This window comes from Oryctolagus cuniculus, chromosome 8 (assembly GCF_051225735.1).
Source record: "Oryctolagus cuniculus isolate XC-2025 breed Fujian yellow rabbit chromosome 8, ASM5122573v1, whole genome shotgun sequence".
In the NCBI taxonomy this organism is placed as follows: Eukaryota; Metazoa; Chordata; class Mammalia; order Lagomorpha; family Leporidae; genus Oryctolagus; species Oryctolagus cuniculus.
This window is the reverse complement of record NC_142874.1, coordinates 4,791,157-4,809,862: the sequence shown is the minus strand read 5'-3', so window position 1 is coordinate 4,809,862 and position 18,706 is coordinate 4,791,157. Positions and strand designations below refer to the sequence as shown.

Here is an 18,706-nt window from a genome sequence, read left to right as displayed (position 1 = left end):
TCTTGCCCCATGGATATTTTTGTTCAGTCCCACCTAGAATATTTAAATGATTTGTTTTCAGTTACATTTTAAAAAATATTTTAATTATTTGAAAGGCGGAGTTAGAGAGAGGCAAAGTCAGAGAGACAGAGAAAGATAGAGAATTTCTATCCACTGGTTCACTCCCCAAAATGGCCATAATGGCCAGAGCTGGGCTGATCTGAAGCCAGGAGCCAGGAGCTTCTTCCAGGTCTCCTTCCTTTGGAGCAGCGGCCCAAGAACTTTGGCCATCTTCCACTGCTTTCTCAGGCCATAGAAGAGAGCTGGATCAGAAGTGGAGCAGCTGGGTCTCAAACTGGTGCCCATATGGGATGCCGGCACTGAAGGCAGTGGCTTTACTCACTATGCCTCAGTGCCTTCCCCTTCAGTTACATTTTAAGAACACATTTTTGATTGACTTATTTATTTGAAATGCAGAGACACAGAGGAGAAAGAGAGGGAGGGAGAGAGTGAGATATTCCATCTGCTGATTCATTTCCCCACATGACCACACTGGGTGGGATTGGGCCAGGCCAAAGCCAGGAGCCAGGAGCTTCTTCCAGGTCTCCCATGTGGGTGCAGGGGCCCAAGCACTTGGGCCATCCTCTGCTGCTTTCCCAGGGGCATTGGTAGGAAGCTGGATTGGAAGTGGAGTAGCTGGGAAAGGAACTTGTACTCATATGGGATGCCAGCACTGCAGGTGGTGGCTTAACCAGCTATAACACAGTACTGGCTCCCCACTGTATGTAGTTTCAATTAAGAGTTTGTTAGGGGCCAGCAATGTGGTGTAGCATGTAAAGCTACCACCTGCAGTGCCAGCATCCCTTATTGGCACTGGTTCCAGTCCCAGATATTCAAATTCCAAAATACATCTCTCTACTATGGAGACCTGGAAGAAACTCCAGGCTCCTGGTTTTGGATTGAGCCCAGCTCCATCCTTTGAATGCACTAGCAGATGAAAGATCTCTCTCTCGCTCTCTCTCTCTCTCTCATTCTCTCTCTCTCTGCCCCTGCCTCTCAATAACTCTGCTTTTCAAATAAAAAATCTTTTAAAAAAAGTTTGTGCATCATTCAACCAATCAATTATTTAATTAGATCATCAATGAGCAGTGGGTCCTGAATATCTTCCAAGACTGCAACTTTATTAATTACTTTGAAAATGAAGTAGAGTATGTCGGAATGGTACAGTTATTGATCATTTACTTGAGAAAGAAGACTTATATACCCTTGAGGGTAGTTCATGGAAATGAATCGATCTGAGCCTTGACAAATGAGTAAAATTCAAGTGAACAGAGTATTTTGTTTTTAAAAAAAACTTTTTAAAAAATACACTTGAAAGGCAGAGAAAGAGGGAGGGAAATTGGATCAATAATAGGAGATAGTTTATCTTGGGCCCCATAAAAAAAGCCTGTATCAAATATTGCTGATAGGAGTAGCAAGGCAGAAAACAAACCAAGCTATTAGAGAGAAATTGTAGTCTTAGGCACAAGAGTTTACCATGATTTTAGAGCCAAGGAGTCCAAGTTTTCTGAGCATAAATGTAATATGAGAAAAATGTTAAAATAAATTTTCAAGAACAGGTCAGAAGCAGGACACAGGTACTGAGGCCTTCTGAGATCCAGGTGAAGAATGACAACACCAGCGAGGAAGCAGGTGGCTGCAGTAAGAGAAGGACAGGGTGCCTGGGACATTCTGAAGGTAGATCTGGTAAAGTCTGTCAAGTTGTGGATGATGACCTTACCCTTGATGATCATATGGAAATCTGTTTCTAAGAAAATAAGGTTTGAGTCTCCATCTTTTCTCTCCATTTCCTCCCCAGTAGACAACCATGTCTTCTACTCTTTTTCAGATCACTGGCCCAGATAAGCCCATCACAGATATTTGCCAAAATACGGTTCCATGGAACATGTCAAAGAAAGCTTAGAACCAAGGGGGAAAAGACAAAAGAGGGAGGCCCATGTTCCCCTTATTTGGCTCTTTCTTCATTGGAGCAATTGAATAACCTAACATTGGTGCTTGTCTCCACACCCTTCACTTCTATTTAGTTGGTTCTTAATACTCATGAAGGGCTTTAAATCAAAGTCCTATTGTTCTTATTAATGACCTTGATCTTTAAAAAATTATACCAAGAGGCTTGACACAGGGTGGTTCTAAGGATGTGCTGTAACTTAGGTTTAGAAAGTTGTATCTTCCCTGCTACCCTCATCTGAGAATCAGAGAATCACTCTGGGGGATGCCAGCTCTCCAAGGACAGGCACAGCAACAGATGCTTCTGCTTCCCTAGACAGATGTTTCCCCTTGGGCTTGACATATTTCCAACTATTAAAATCAAATCAACTCATACCTGGACTCCAAGCATTCAATGGCATTATTTATCAAAAAATGTATTAAAATATCCAAAGACCACTTCAAACTTCTGCTGCCTTCAAGACAGTTTTTGGCACTTGTAACAGACACTGTAGCTTTCTACACATGAGCACCCACTCTATTTCACAAACTATCTAGCAATTCAAACAGACCATTTCAGGTTCAACCATGCATAAGAATAGTATGGATGATCTGGAGTCACAAGAACTTCAATACTCTTGCACAGAGCAAACCTGCTAATGTTAGGACTCAAAACTGAAAAATAAAGCCACTATGTGGTAACATGGACGGGTTTAGGGAAAGATGTACAGCCAGCTAGCCAAGACCACATAATCTCATTGATTTTTCATGTGTTTGGATAAATTGTGTTATCTTCCATTTCATATTCTTGCTTTTCCAGTGAGACCCTCCACATTCAGGCCACATATTCTTTCCATGTGTCTGTAGAGCAGTGGAAGTTATTCTGATACAAGATTCTCCTAGACAGTCAGCAGCTTCCTGATTCATTACCCAACTTGGAATCAGTAGTTCTGAGAGATGTTTCCCAAACAACCAGGCTGAATTCAATGTCATTCTCTTTGGTAGGTGACAGCCTTCTACCTCAGGATGCAGAAAGACATGTCTCTCACTCTGGGGCTCCCTTTTTCAAATCATATAGCATGGTGCTCTGTGGTGATTTGTGGTGTTTTACACAAGTTCTGGTAGAATTCTGATGCCAAGAAATGGGGATAGGAGTTATTCTCCATCAAGCTGTAAACCCTTTTCTGTGCAGATGTAAAACAGCCAGTTGTAGCATTTTGTATATTTTGGACAATAAGGATTTTGGTTTGGAAGTCTATGTTTACCTGAAATAAAACAAAAAAGCAGATTACTCAGTATTCATTCCTAGAGAATCACTCAGTACCCATTGCTCTGCTATTTGAAAATGAAACACAAAAAGAAGCTGTACCATGTGATGAGCTTCACCTGCCAGGTCTTCAGATACAGTTGAAAACCAGAATGCCAGGGGAGATATCCTTTCACCATTCCTCACCCCTGGTTTAATCTAATGTCTAATTCTTTTGCTGCCTCTTGGTGCCAAGGATGTCCACATTATGCTGAAATGAGTATTTTTATCTTACCTCTTTTGGGGCATCTTTTTCTAGGAATTCTATATATATTTCCTTTGCTTTTGAGGACAGCTTCTGGGATGATTTGATTTTTTTGAAGTCTTCACAAGCCAGCCAGAAGTCTATATTTTCTTCACAGAATTGAGATTTTAAAAAGGCCCTAAAAACAGCCACACCATCTATAAAGATAGAAGAGATGGGAGGAGAAAGAACACAGAATATGAAGAACTGAATAACCAAATAATTATCACTTAGCTATTTTCTAGATTTCATTCAAACACATAATCCTCAGAATTTAGCTCTTTTAAAAAATATTTTATTTATTTGAGAGGCAGAGTTACAGACAGTGAGAGGGAGAAACAGAGAGAAAGGTCTTCCTTCCATTGGTTCACTCCCCAAATGGCTGCAACAGCCAGAGCTGCACCGATCCAAAGCCAGGAGCTAGGTGCCTCCTCCTGGTCTCCCATGTGCATGCAGGGGCCCAAGCACTTGAACCATCTCCACTGCTTTCCCAGGCCACAGCAGAGAGCTGGATAGGAAAAGAAGCAGCTGGGACTAGAACCGGAGCCCATATGGGATGCCGGCTTTGCAGGTGGATGATTAACCTACTGTGCCATGGTGCCAGCCCTCAGAATTTAGATCTTTAAAGACAAAGATGCTGGATGGGAACAAGATGCTGGGATTCCAAGATGCTGGAATAGGGAACAATTTACTACACTTGGCTAGAGAACTATGCTCATAGTGAGGACTGTGCAGATCATTTGTATGGTTCACATAGTGGCACAGATAAGTACTGAACACAGGGAAAACACCTAGGCATTGCTCTGCTTGGAGGAGAGGGGGTGGGGGTATGAGCATAACAATAGAGGTACAAAGAGCTATCAAGAGCTGTATGCCAACTAACCTGGAAAACTAGAAAAAAAGAATAGATCCCTATGGGTCAGCACCATGGCTCACTTGGTGAATCCTCTGCCTGCAGTGCCAGCATCGCATATGGGCACCGGGTTCTAGTCCCAGTTGCTCCTCGTCCAGTCCAGCTCTCTGCTGTGGCCCGGGAGGGCAGTGGAGGATGGCCCAAGTGCTTGGGCCCCTGCAGCTGCACGGGAGACCAGGAAGAAGCATCTGGCTCCTGGCTTCAGATTGGCACAGCAGCAGCCATAGCAGCCATTTGGGGAGTGAACCAATGGAAGGAAGACCTTTCTCTCGATCTCTCATTATCTATAACTCTACCTGTCAAATAAATTAAAAACATAGATCCCTAGACACAAGCCACCTACCTAAATTGAGCCATGAAGACATAAAAAACTTAACTGACCAATAACCAAGATGGAAACTGAATCAGTAATAAAGAGCCTCCCAATAAAAAAAAAAAAAAAAAAAACCTAGGATCAGATGGCTTTATTGCTGAATTCTACCAGATATTTAAAGAACTAATTCCAATTCTTCTTGGGTTATTCAAAGCAATTGAAAGGGAGGTAACCTTCCCAAACTCCTGAAGCCTGTGTCACCTTAATTCCTATACAAGAAAAAGAAACAGGGAAATTGTTCTGTAGTTCTTTCTCTGATGAACACAGATGCAAAAATCCTTAACAAAATACTGGCCATTTGAATCCAACAACACACCAAAAAGATCATTCATCCAGAACAAGTGATATTTATCCTTGGTATGCAGCGGTGGTTCAACATTCACAAATCAATGAGTGATACATTACAGTAACAAACTGAAGAAAAACCATATGACTATCTCAATACATGCAGAGAAAGCATTTGATAGTATATAACATCCTTTCATGATGAAAACCTTAAGAAAATTGGGCATGGGAGGAACATTCCTCAACACAATCAAGGCAATTTATAACAAACCCATGGCCAGCATACTATTTTTTTTTGACAGGCAGAGTGGACAGTGAGAGAGAGACAGACAGAGAGAAAGGTCTTCCTTTGCCGTTGGTTCACCCTCCAATGGCCGCTGCGCTGTGGCTGGCGCACCGTGCTGATCCTAAGGCAGGAGCCAGGTACTTCTCCTGGTCTCCCATGGGGTGCAGGGCCCAAGCACTTGGGCCATCCTCCACTGCACTCCCTGGCCACAGCAGAGAGCTGGCTTGGAAGAGGGGCAACTGGGACAGAATCCGGTGCCTCGACAGGGACTAGAACCTGGCGTGCCAGCGCCTCAAGGTGGAAGATTAGCCTATTGAGCCACGGTGCCACCCGCCAGCATACTATTGAATGGGGAAAAGTTGGAAGCATTTCCACTGAGATCCAGAACCAGACAAGGATGCCCACTCACCATTGCTATTCAATACAGTACTGGAAGGTTTAGCCAGAGCCATTAAACAAGAAGAAATCAAAGGGATACAAATTGGAAAGGAGGAAGTCAAACTATCCCTATTTGTAGGTGACCCCACTGAGACACTACTGGAACTCATAGAGTTTGGAAAAATGACTAGATAAAGAAATTATGGTGTATATATATACACTATGGCATACTAGTCACCTGTAAAAAAATGAAATCTTGTCTTTTGCAACAAAATGGATACAACTGGAAACCATTACACTTAGTGAAATAAGCCAGTCCCCAAAAACACAGATACTATATGTTTTCCCTGATCTGAGTTAACTTATAGAGTACCTGAAATGTAATGTATTAGAGTGCAATGAACATTTTGAGATTCAATGATTGTTTAAAGCCCATCTCTTCCATTGAGGAACAGTGGGTTTTTTTCTTCATACCATGTCACTCCCCCTCTTCGTGGAGGAGCAACACTGAACCCTGCGCTGTTCTTTCATCTGCTCGGCCCTCCCCGGGTTTGCTGCTGGTTCTTCCCGGGTTGGCTACTGTCCCTTCCACCTCCGTGGAAGGGCAGTTCCCCCTGGCCACATTCCCCACTTCCGCAGGGGAGCGGCACACCGCCGGCCGGCTCTCTTGGGGGCTGCACAGGTGTTCCTTCAGATAGATGTTCCCCTTAGATGTTCCTGGTGCATGCCGTCTCTCTCCTCCTTTATAGTCCTCCTCTGCCAATCCCAACTCGGCTGCCCACACGCCGAGTACGCCGCTCTCCTCCAATCAGGAGCAAGTCCTACAGTTTATTGGCTGAACTGGAGGCAGCTGTGTAGAAGCTGTTTTCTTCTCTCCCAGCGCCATATTGTGGGAGAGCAGATGCATAGAATAAGTCTTAATTCCAGTAACTCAGTCCAGTCCGAGTTGCTCCCCACAGATCCCCCTTTCTTTTTATTTTTTGGCGTTGATACGCGCCTGTCTTCGGTGTCCCACGGCACACACTCTGCTCTACTTGCTAGAGTTGCCACAGGTTCTTACAAGTCCTATCAATCAGGCAAACCGAATCCGGGTCCTCTCTTCGCCATGTTGTGAGGAGGTTTTTAGGCGCTGATGCGTGCCTGTCTTCAGTGACCTGCGGCTCATACTCTGGTCGAGCCGCCTGCTGGTGCTTATCGCCCTAATCAGGCAGACCGAATCCAAGCTCTCTCATTGCCATGTTGTGGGGTGACTTATTAGTGTTGATAACGTGCCTGTCTTCGGTGACCTGCGGCGCATAAGCTGCTAGCCGCCCACAGGTGCTCATCGCCTCACTAATCAGGCAGACCGAATCCAAGCCTTCTCATTGCAGTATTGTGGGGAGGCCTTTCTATTTCTCTATTTCTCTATCTCCGGGCATTCCTATTTCTCCTGTTTTACTTCTATCTACCAGCATTCCTATTTCTCTCATTTTACTTCTAGACTTCTGTTTCTCTTATCCCTGCGGCTTCCCGGTGCCCGCCCTGAGGCTGCTTCTCGGCACCTCGCCCCGCGGCAGCTTCACAGCTCTGCGCGGCTTCCCGGTGCCTCGCCCCACCGGCGGGCTCCCGGCTCTGCGCGGCTCGGCTTCGCGCGCACGCTCCACGGTCTCCATGCACTTCGCGCCCGCACCACGGCCTCGCGCCAGCCCCGCATTCCCTATCTATTCACGCCCCGTGCTCTCTCTGCACGCGGCAGCTTCCGCGAATGTTTCCGCCACCACCGGCATTCAGTCCAAGTTCCCCGGACTAACCTGGCGAACTCCAACCTGGCGGCCCACGTCTCTGCTTCTGGTTCCAGATCTTCGCCTCTTGCTCCCCGGGGTGACTTGAAGAATTCCAAGGTGGCTTATATCTCCGCCTCGGCCTGCACTCGCGGCTTCATCCTCCCTAACATTTTTCTCTACCCGGTATGTTTCCTTAAGTTTTCTTCCAACAATATTCCTCTCATTTCTCCTGGCTACTCCCCACAGTCTGTATCCGAGTCCAAGCCTCCTCCAGGTTTCACTTTCGCTTTCAATCTCCTAGCTTCCCCGCCATAGTCCGCATCCGAGTCTATGAAAGCTTTCACTTTCGCTTTCAATCCTAACTTCTTTCCCACAGTCCATATCTGAGTCTATGCCTAGGCTTTCAATAGCTTCTTCCGGCACCTTTTCCGTCCAGCTTTTCCCTAGGCTGTTTGCTAGTCTCTCTCTCCGGTATTTTCCCATTTCTTCCCGTTTCTTTCCTCCTAGGTTTCCTATCCGTCCTAGGTTTCCTATCCGAGTCACGGCACCATTATGTCGCTCCCCCTCTTCATGGAGGAATGACACTAAACCCTGCCTAGGCTTCATATCCGAGTCACGGCACCATTATGTTGCTCCCCCTCTTCGTGGAGGAGCAACACAGGACCCTGCGCTGTTCTTTCATCTGCTCGGCCCTCCCCGGGTTTGCTGCTGGTTCTTCCCGGGTTGGCTACTGTCCCTTCCACCTCCGTGGAAGGGCAGTTCCCCCTGGCCACATTCCCCACTTCCGCAGGGGAGTGGCACACCGCCGGCCGGCTCTCTTGGGGGCTGCACAGGTGTTCCTTCAGATAGATGTTCCCCTTAGATGTTCCTGGTGCATGCCGTCTCTCTCCTCCTTTATAGTCCTCCTCTGCCAATCCCAACTCGGCTGCCCACACGCCGAGTACGCCGCTCTCCTCCAATCAGGAGCAAGTCCTACAGTTTATTGGCTGAACTGGAGGCAGCTGTGTAGAAGCTGTTTTCTTCTCTCCCAGCGCCATATTGTGGGAGAGCAGATGCATAGAATAAGTCTTAATTCCAGTAACTCAGTCCAGTCTGAGTTGCTCCCCACAATACCATTTGCTGAACTCTTACTTAGTGTAGGATTAACTGTATGATCATTAAGTAAACTGAAAGTAGCTCATTGTAAAGAGTGGGAAAGGGAGAGGGAGAGGAAGAAGAATTGGAGCATGGGTGGGAGGGAGGGTAGCATGGCAAGTATCACTATGTTCCAAAATCTATACAAATGAAATAAATGAAAGTTATACAACTTACATAAAATCTTAACAAATTTTAAAGAAAGACAAAGATGCCAGTAGACAAAATACTTAAGTATAAAAACAAATACTTATGTTTGCTGTTGATGCAAAAAAAATGTCTTCAGGGGAACCACAAATTCTCTGGGAACAAGTGTCTTGTAAACAATATATGCAATGGAAAAGTGGACAACTTCAACTAAGAGCACTGCCACTGTGCTGTTTAAGGCTAATTTGTCTTCCCCACTCAGAGTCAATATGCTAAGAAATAAGGGGAGAAAAAGATATTCTAGGCTCCTGTGACTATTGAGTCCATTCCTCCTCCTGTGAGCCACTCATTTGCTGTGGAGACACACCTTTCTAGACTCTTGCAATATTTGCAGTAGATCAAATTCAAGGTTAACTCACATTTGCTGGCCAGCAGCTCCTCGAATCCTTCTGACCACAGCAGTGCTTCCTCTGGGGAAGGCCTGCAAGAGAAGTTTTCAGTTAAGAGGGCACATATCAGGTCCCCTTTCCAGCTCAGCAGTGAGCTGTTCAGGTTTGTGAGCACAGGATTCTCACTTACTTGCTGAAAGTTTGCTGTTTGCTTTTCTTGCTGGTTTTGGGCTTCCCAGGAGTGGAAGAATTTTGCAAGAAGGAACTCAATCGTGTCTTCCAATCTTTTAATCTTAAAAAAAAAGTCACTAAGTGGCCATGCTTGAAAACACAACTACAGCTGAATGTATTTTTATCCAATAAAGCTATCTAGTAGCTACAGGCAAACCAAATGAGACAAAATCAAGTATCAGCCTTATCAACCTAATATTTAAACCCAGCACTGAAATACTGAATAGTTTTCTCAGACTATAACTACTAGTGTTAAGAGTAAAGGTAGGAACTACCTTAAAATTCACAAAAATATTATCTCAATATGCTGCATACCCAAAAAGCACATACTGGGGCCCAGTACTATGAGTTAAGCCATCCACCCCATATTGGCAATGGTTCAAGTCCAGGCTGCTCCACATTCAATCCAGTTCCCTGCTAATGCACCCAGGAAAGCAGTGGAGGATGCCCAAGTCCTTGGACCCCTACACCCAAAGACCCTGAAGAGCTTCTGGCTCCAGCCTTGCCCAGACCCTGTGGTTGTGGCCATTTAGGGGAGTGAACCAGAGGATGGAAGACTTCTTTTTCTGCCTCTCTAACTGCGACCTTCAAATAAACCTTAAAAGAAAATGAAAACCTTATGCTATTTCTGGCCCACAAAGAGCGGCAGTTCACTCCTTCCCCTTCCACCCATGGTCCTGGATGCACCAGAGGCCATGCATAGGGAGTGACACTGGCCCTCCGACCTACAGTGCTCTTTTGAGGAAGATTTGTTCCACAGTCATGACTGCCTGAGAACAGCTTTATCATGAAAAGGTGAGAAAGGACTCAAAACGAGATCTTCAGCCAGCAAATGCTCTTCCCCTGATATGGTCAGGCAGATCGGATTAAATTAATCAGATTCATGAACTGGAAAACCACGCCTCCACCCCTTATGTATCCCACCTGTATTCACCCACCTGCCACTCAGACCATTAACCATGCCCCTTTGGGGACTGAATAAAAAGGGTGGAGCCTGCTGGGCCCACCCTTGTTCTCCCAAGCCTCCAGGCACAGCTTTTGGCTGCCCCTCATCTGTTTGCCTGCACCTTGTGGTTTTGTGGTCATTCCTGCCTGCACAGTTTTTCCTTTCCCCGTGACTCTGACCCGTGATGGCCTGCACGTGGCCCTTGTTCACCTCATGCCTCTTGGTGTGGGCGGCCTTCTGGATGCCACTGGAGCCTGCTGACTTGCCTTGCCGCTGCTCTCTGGCCCACAGGCTCTCCCTTGCAGGCTCTGGCCTACTCCCTGGAAAAGCCTGGTATGCAACTGCCGGTTTAAATTTCTGATTCCTTTCTCTTAATAAAGCCTTCATCTTCCTGTGTATTTCTCTCACACTCTAAATGCTAAGCCATACCACGCTGTCTGATTTACAGAAACTCGATATTTAGAATTGTAAGGTCCCGGGTTTCGGCACCAATGTAAGTTCACCACAAAACACACCAAACACTGGAGTAAGGTAAAGGGTTTATTGGGGAAAACCCGGCAAGCTGGAGGGGAGGGGCAAGGAAAGAAAACAAGTAAGAGGGAGAGAGGAGAGGAGAGAGGGGAGTGAGAGAACGGAGCCGACAGAGCGCCGCGTGTTCAGAAACAGGCCCTTTTAAAACTTCGCCGGGGGCGGGCAGGGAAGGAGGAGCAGAGAATCCCATTAGGATGGGGGTGGGGCTGACACCAGTGGTTGGGCCATGTGGCCGCCTGGCTTGCAGCAATGGCAGTGGGTGCTAGAGCCTAGGATGGTGTCAGGGTGTAGGTCTCACCAGAGATAAGACTGCGCCACTTTCCCAACAAGAATTCTTATCTAAATAGACAAGAACACTTTAGATATCAATCTTAATAATTTTAAAATAAAGGTAAATGATTTCCCGCCACCCAGCAGAAGCACACGATGTCGACCAGGGTTCTCAGCTGCGCTGAGATGCACGCAGAAGGCCGCTCCATAAGGTCCCAGCGCGCCTCCACCCTCCTCCTACCAAGCCCTCCCGAGTGTCCACACTCACAAAGCCAGCACAGCCCTCGTAGATGTAATTGCCCTGAGTAAATTAGCATCGTGCGCTTGGTTTTTCTGCAGAGGCTCAGGCTACAGTGTTTCCCAAAGTGCCCCATATACAGCAAGCCGAACCGACAGAGAGGCGCCTACTCACAAGGACCGTTTCATCTTCTCCTGCTTTTCCACGCTCTTGGTGTCACTGCCTACGCTCTCGTCCATACCTCCACAGTCGGGCTGAATCTCCATAAAAACGACACTTAGCATTCGCTGATCTCAGTACAGAGTAGCGGCCTGCAGGTCGCCACAGCTTTTATAGCCTGCCGGCGTGGGGGCGGGGTCTCTCTGGGCCAGCCCCACCTCCTAAAGCGAGGATTGGCCAGAGGCCTACGGCAGGGGCAGAGCCTGAGCAGGCGCGGGGCGCGAAGCCCGCTGACTGGCTGGAAGCCTGGGAGCTGCTGACACGTGAGACTAAGGCTTAGAACATGATCTGGCGGGACACCTCCAGTGGCAGGGCGCTGAGGGCGACGGGTTTTTCCAGGCCGCAGTCCTGTGGAGCAGTCTGGCTCAGGCCCTTCTTTGCCCAGCCTGCCGAATCCCTGCCTGCAAGCTGAGCCGGATTCCAGAAAGAACACACTGTGCCTCTGCTTCCCTCACTGGTGGGCGGGCGAACCAGGAACTGCAACATCGGGCCGGGCAGTCTTCGGGAAGAGAGCAGGAGACAGTGACTTTGTCCGAAGGCGACACCTGAGCTGGGCCTGCTTTTTGGGTCAGCTCTGGAGCCCGGAGTCCTGGTGGGCAGGGAGGGAGAGTGAGGCACAGTGAGCTTGGCACTGGGACACACCAGGGTCCTTGGAGTTCATCAGTGCAAGCAGTCGGGCTTGCCTCCTCCGTCACTGCTGGTCAGCTTAGAATTTACCAAAACTTTTAACTGGCAAAAACAATGTGTATAGGGGTGCGGTGGGGGTGAGAGCAGCTTACTTCAGTGAGCTGTATTTGTAAATTCTTCAGAAACCACCCCTCCCTGCTCCTGCTGACTTAAATGATTGGTCAGGACAGAGTCCCTCAACTATGAAGTGAGTCAATTTTGGATACTATATTACAGTGTGTATTCCAGTGGTTCTCTCCCAGGCCTGTAGTGGACAGTTAGGTTAACAGTAAGGCATTAGTTACTGTAGACACTCTCCTTGCTTTGCATTAGATCTATCAGAAGAAAATATAAAACCTGTGTTTGAATATTGGATCCAGTCAGCATGTTCTTAGGGTGAGCTGCCAGTACTAAGAACTCCAGGTTTGACTTGGAGAGCAAAATCTCTGTTGTTACTAGGGAGAACAGTTAGGTGTAAAGGAAAACCACTCAGACATCAGGAAGACAAAACAGAGTTCTGTGGGGCTGGCACTGTGGCGTAGAAAAGATTCCATCTGCAGCGTCAGCAGCCCATATGGGCACTGGTTTCAGTCCAGGCTGCTCCACTTCTGATCTGGCTCCCTGCTAAGCTAATGCACCTGGGAAATCAGCCCAAGATGACCTAAGTGCTTTGGCCCCTGCACCCACGTGGGAGACCCAGAGGAAGCTCCTGGCTCCTGGCTTCGGTCCAGACCTGGCTGTTGCAGCCATCTGGGGAGTGAACCAGCGATGGAAGAGCTCTCTGTCTCTCCTACTCTCTAACTCTGCCTTAAAAAAAGGTTTGTGTATTTATTTTCACTTATTTGAAATGCAGAGAGAGTTCTTAGATTCATTATTCATTCTCCAAATGTCTGCAGCAACCTGGGCTGGGTCAGGCTGAAGCCAATAACTCAATCTAGGGCTTCCCATGTAGGTGGTAGGGACTCAAATACTTGAACTGTCACCTGCTGCCCAGCAGGGTTCTATTAACAGGAAGTAGAATCAGAAGCAGAGCTGAGGCTTGAACTCAAGCATTCTGAATGGGATGTGGAAGGCTTGATCACTATGCCAAACAAGAGCTCCAGTCACATTTTAAACATGTTTGCAAAACTCTAAGACTGTAACTTTTTAAACATGCTCTTCATCTCAAAAAAGTCTTTGCCTGGTATTTCTGTATCCAATTTTACTTCCATATGATTCAGTACTTATTTATTGAATGTATGTATTATATAGACACATGCTTCATCTCATCGATACAAACCTCAATAAATTTTTGACTGAGAACCTTAGATATTACAATTTACTCATAGACTGAATTTCACTCATAGGCTGGGAATTCTGACAGAGACCGTAAGAAGAATCTAGATGTGTGTCTACCTGAGACCTAATTAGAGTCGGGGCCTGATCACTAGAATCTAACAATTGGAACAGTCTCTTCACACCTCTTTCATCTGTAATGAGAAAACCAAGTCCTTTTTGCCAGTTTCACATGTTCAAGTAAGTTCAAGTCCTAGAAGCTAAGATTTTCAGTGTTATGTACGTCTTACACAAAAGGCCTTTTATAAATTCTAAAGTAGCACACTAAAGTCGATTTTGTATTTGCATATGTGTGAAAAAAGCATAATGTGAAAGGCATAGCTATTCAAGAGAGGGAAGTTATGAGAATTAGCTCAGGTTATAAACGTGTAAGCATGGGGCCGGCGCTGTGCACAGTGGGTTAATGCCCTGGCCTGAAGCGCAAGCATCCCATGTGGGCACTGGTTCAAAACCCGGCTGCTCCACTTACTGTCCAGCTCTCTGCTATGGCCTGGGAAAGCAGTGGAATATGTCCCAAGTGCTTGGGCCCCTTCACCCATGTGGGAGACCCGGAAGAAGCTCCTGGCTCCTGGCTTTGGATTGGCACAGCTCCAGCCATTGCAGCCATCTGGGGAGTGAACCATCAGATGGAAGACCTCTCTCTCTCTCTCTCTCTCTCTCTGTCTGTCTCTCCTCTCTTTGTGTAACTCTGACTTTCAAATAAATAAATACATCTTTAAAAAAAACATGTAAGTATCAAATATCAAGATAGTTAATACAGATTTGTAGAGTGTGAAACTCATGATAGATATTTAATAAATGCTGTCTGGTGATAAGCAATGAAATGAAAGCAACAGATTAGCATTTAAACTCTTCAGAGAGCTCCATGCAGGGAAATACATTGCTCTCCATATATTAGCAAAAGTCAATCTGCATATATACATGCAAGCAACTGGTTTAAATGAGGGGTACCATAGAGCTTTTTTTTTTAATAAATAAAGGTATTTAATAATGTTAATTGCTTTTTTTTTATTTTGACAGGTAGAGTTATAGACAGAAAGGTCTTCTTTCCATTGGTTAACTCCCCAAATGGCCGCAATGGCTGGCGCTGCACCGATCTGAAGCCAGGAGCCAGGTGCTTTTTCCTGGTCTCCCATGCGGGTGCAGGGATCCAAGCACCTGGACCATCCTCCACTGCCCTCCTGGGCCACAACAGAGAGCTGGACTGGAAGAGGAGCAGCTGGGACTAGAACCCGGTGCCCATATGGGATGCTGGTGCCACAGGTGGGGGATTAACCAAGTGAGCCATGGTGCTGGCCAGGTTAATTGCTTTTTTTCATGAACACTTTCATACTGATAGCTGATGCTGAGTGGCAATTTTTTTTAAATTATGTGGTTGATTGAGAAGTCTATCCATCAGTTTATATTTTTTGTGTCAATAAGTACTGTTAAGAGTTAAGACGATAACTGCTACAGCCAGAAACCTATCCTTAAAAATTGTCATGTTTATATCTCTTTTTAGATAAGCTGAGCTATTTAAAGTGAAACCTTTTATTTGATGACTTCCCCTTGGGCTATTTGCTGCCACTGGCTTTTGGCTAAGTGGGATGGCATCATACTAATGTGGAGGAGAAAGAAACAAGGCAGAGGGTTGTTAAAGGTGGGCAGTGAAGCCACAGCCTGAGAGAGGTAGATCAACTCACTTTGCATTTTCCACTTTGTGTCTACCTCACTCTCTGCTGTAGAGATATCTGATTGCAAGCATTGGTGGTGGAGGTTCTCAGAGTGGTTCTTGAATTTTCATAATTTCTTAAAAGTGTGAATTCCAGAAAAAGGCAAGCAAAAAATTTACAAGCTTCTGATAGTATCAAGGAGAGATTATGGAGAATAAAAAGTTTACCCCACCATACTTCCTCTTCTCTATTAATTACTAAAAGTTAAAAATATTTACATATAATAATGTTCATGATTATACTTCAGAAATTTAGAAAACAACATATATGCCTTAAGAAACACCACAAAGTATAATTTTCTTATGTACTTTGCTTTTTTCAGTCAGTACAATATCTTAGGTCCTAAATGTATGAGTGTGGTAAGCCTCTTGCTTACCTTATGAAAGTTTAAGTGGTTCGTGTTTATTTCTTTTTGAAAAAAAATTGAAGAATTTTATTTATTTGAAAGTCTGAATTATGGGGGTGGGATCGAGATAGAGATTGAGATAGACAGATATCATCTATCTGCAAGTTCACTCCCCAGATGGCTGCAATGGCCAGAGCTGGGCAAGACTACTAAAGCCAGGAACCAGGAGCTTCATTGGGTCTCTCATGTGAGTGGCAGTGTCCCAAACACTTGTGAAGTAGGCATACAGGTTAAAATTGATTCGGTTTGTGAGCTGGAAGACCACATCTTCACCACGCCCCTACCTGATACCTTCACAACACCCCTGTGTGACCTGATGCCCCTACCTGGCCACACCTGAGTGCCCACTGGCCAATCAGGTTAATTAACCACTCCCCTTTGGAAGTGGGTTAAAAGCCTGGAACAGGGTGTGTCCTCTCTCTTCTTTGCCCTGGCCTCTAGCCAGGAGGGGGCTGGCTGAAGCCCTGCACCCCCAGGGCATGTGGCCTTCGGACCACCCACCCTAGGCTTCCTGGCCTAGATGCTCTTCTACATGGCTGGTTCCTGGTACTCAGTATGAATCCAGATTTTCCCTTCTCCTTAAACTGAACTAAAGCCTTCACTGTCCTATGCATCTTTCACACTACATAAAAGCTTAAAACATACCATGCTGCCTCATTCATTTATGCCAGTATTTAGAATTCTTCTCTAAATATTAGGCAAGAACCCTCTAGGGCATATAACTATTGGGGGTTTATTAATAAGCATATGGTGATATCATCTGGCACCCCAAATTTGGGTAACATATGTGGCACCCCAGACTCGACCTCTGGGGAACTTTGACGGGAAACATTTTCATATGTAATTTTAGGGGGTCATTTCTGATATTAATTTTCTGCTGCTTTTCACAGGCCATTACCAGGGAGCTGGATCAGAAGTGGAGCAGCTGGGACGCAAACTGACCCTTATGGGATGCCAGCATTATAGCTGGTGGCTTAGCAGCAACATTGGCTACAAGTGGTTAGTTTTAAAAAGGAACAAGAAAGAAATGTGATGAGTAATTGGAAAAATTGAAAACTTTTAGTACCTATTTGTTGGTCATATGAAAGAAGTGTAATACTTGTCTTTATTACTGCTTTTAGTCTTATTTAATTTTTTACTTAATTGAGAAGGAGAGAAGGAGAGAGAGAGAGTGAGAGAGAGAGAGAGAGAGAAAGAGAGAGATTGAGAATGCATTCAATTTGCTGGTTTACTCCCCAAATGCCAACAGCTGGGACTTGCTCGGTCAGGCTGAAGCCAGGAGTGGGAGCTCAGTCTAAATGTCCCATGTGGTTGTCAGGAACCCAACTACTTGAGCCATCACTATTGCTTTCCAGGATTGATATTAGCAGGAAACTGGAGTTAGGAACCAGAGCTGAGCACTGAATGCAACTACTCTGATATAGGACTTGCGCATCTTAACTGCAGGGTAAATGCCTGTCCCTAATTTAACTTTTTGATGGAGAAATCTTCATTAATAGAATGAGCCTATGACCCCACAAGACTATGTACCTATTCATAATAGGATCTATGGTATAAAAGTCATGATTAATTTCTTAGAATGTAATTTGTATACCTAGTAGCTAAGAGAGAAAATTAGCTTTTTCTGTCAGGCATGAATCAGAGTTTGCAACTAACAATTGAAGTTAATGATTTTACCAATCCTTATGTTAGAATTGAAGTTAATGATCTTACCAATCCTTGTGTTAGAATTTCCACTTCATGTACTTCATGGTTATACCTGAGATTTATCTGTAGTATGGCATATGTTATACTTCAGACCAATAGGGCTTCCTTAAATTTAATAGCTACATCTTTAATAAGACATCTAGGGGTGGGAGTTTGGCACAGTGTTTAAGATGTTGCTTGGGATTCCTTTATTCCATATTGGAGTGCCTTGGTTCAAGTCCTGACTCTGCTTCTGATTCCAGATTTTTGTTAATGTGTACCCTGAAGGCAGCAGGTGATGGCTCAAGTACATGAGTTCCTGCCATCCATGTGGTGTGGGAAGGTGGGCAAACTGATGGGTGAGGGGATAAAGTTATAATGAGTGACTAGCAGAAATTCCACCTCATTTGCCCTCATCTAACTCCCTGCCTGGTTTCCCCATTGTGTTTGGATTAGTAGAATGAAATTTAGAAAAAAAATTTGAAAAACAAAATTTGACCAAATTTATCCAAGCCATGTTGAGGGGAACCATCATTCAACAAGCATTTATTTATTTATTTTTAAGATATATTTATTCATTTGAAAGAAAATCTACAGAGAGGAAGAAAGAGAGGGAGAGAGAGGGAGGGAGGGGGAGAATCTTCCATCCATTGGTTCACTCCCCAAATGGCTGGGAAAGGAAGCAGAGGATTGAGGCTGTAACTCCAAAGGAGTTGTGATCAAGGAAACATCTTTTTTCTCTTCCCTCTCTCTTACTTCCATCCATCCTACTTCCCTCCCTTCCTTCCTTCCTTTCTGTATAAATACTTAATTGAGAGGGAAGTTTTCACAGAAGTAATTGGGAATGTGATCCAAAACCCAAATGAGAATACTATAGGAGCAAGAACACATCATCTGTTGAAAGAGGAGGAAGAAAGGTAGAGTTTATACATGGGAAAAGTGTTTTGGATGGTAGGAATATGAGAGAGCTCCCATCTCATTCTTTATACTTGCTCAATGAAGTATGAGCCAGGTCATCAGCAGACAGTAAGGGAAAGTCAGGGGTATTACAAATTGAGGAGGAAAAAGGTATAAAAAAGTAACATGGATAGTGGGAAAACCAATAGCCTGGGGAAGTACAGTATAACACCAGTGTTGAGTGCCCACTTGAGATCTGAGATTACAAATAAAAATGGGATTGTTAGTTTGGTTATGTTCAGCCATATTCAAATGCTCCTGAAATAGGTGTGGAATGTGCAGAATGTTTTACTTTAACAGTGTCAGGGTTTTACTGAGTACTGCAC

The 18,706-nt window shown here is 45.2% G+C and overlaps 1 protein-coding gene and 1 long non-coding RNA gene across 5 annotated transcripts; one reads left to right on the top strand and one right to left on the bottom strand.

Annotated features, from left to right (window-relative positions):
- Window positions 1-1,770: 1,770 nt before the first annotated feature.
- LOC149124806 (regulator of G protein signaling 2-like) lies at window positions 1,771-11,760 on the bottom strand. Of its 3 annotated transcripts, none has more exons than XM_089301851.1 (5): window positions 11,574-11,746; window positions 9,374-9,475; window positions 9,214-9,275; window positions 3,507-3,673; window positions 1,771-3,230 (listed from the first exon to the last, which is right to left on the bottom strand). In XM_089301851.1, the coding sequence occupies exons 1-5, from the start codon at window positions 11,681-11,683 to the stop codon at window positions 3,036-3,038; spliced, it is 636 nt and encodes a 211-aa protein (XP_089157977.1). In that variant the 5' UTR covers window positions 11,684-11,746; the 3' UTR covers window positions 1,771-3,035. The 3 variants fall into 3 exon arrangements, with proteins under 3 accessions (XP_089157977.1, XP_089157978.1, XP_089157979.1); XM_089301852.1 differs by lacking the exon at window positions 11,574-11,746 and adding an exon at window positions 10,144-10,288; XM_089301853.1 differs by lacking the exon at window positions 9,374-9,475 and having other exon boundaries at window positions 11,574-11,760.
- Window positions 11,761-11,862: 102 nt separating this feature from the next.
- Window positions 11,863-16,737, top strand: LOC149124805 (uncharacterized). 2 transcript variants are annotated; one of them, XR_016211531.1, is made up of 3 exons: window positions 11,863-12,185; window positions 13,631-13,799; window positions 16,628-16,737. It is a non-coding gene; the product is annotated as an uncharacterized LOC149124805 (long non-coding RNA). The 2 variants fall into 2 exon arrangements; XR_016211530.1 differs by having other exon boundaries at window positions 11,863-13,102.
- Window positions 16,738-18,706: the final 1,969 nt, after the last annotated feature.

Bases quoted from the DNA above. Each gene is read 5' to 3' on its own strand.
- LOC149124806 (XM_089301851.1), bottom strand. From the start codon at position 11,683: ATGCTAAGTGTCGTTTTTATGGAGATTCAGCCCGACTGTGGAGGTATG. The intron at 9,476-11,573 runs GTGAGTAGGCGC...TTTTTTTTTAAG, and splicing joins GAGAAGATGAAACGGTCCTT to ATTAAAAGATTGGAAGACAC. The intron at 3,231-3,506 runs GTAAGATAAAAA...GTTTTATTTCAG, and splicing joins AAAAAGATGCCCCAAAAGAG to GTAAACATAGACTTCCAAAC.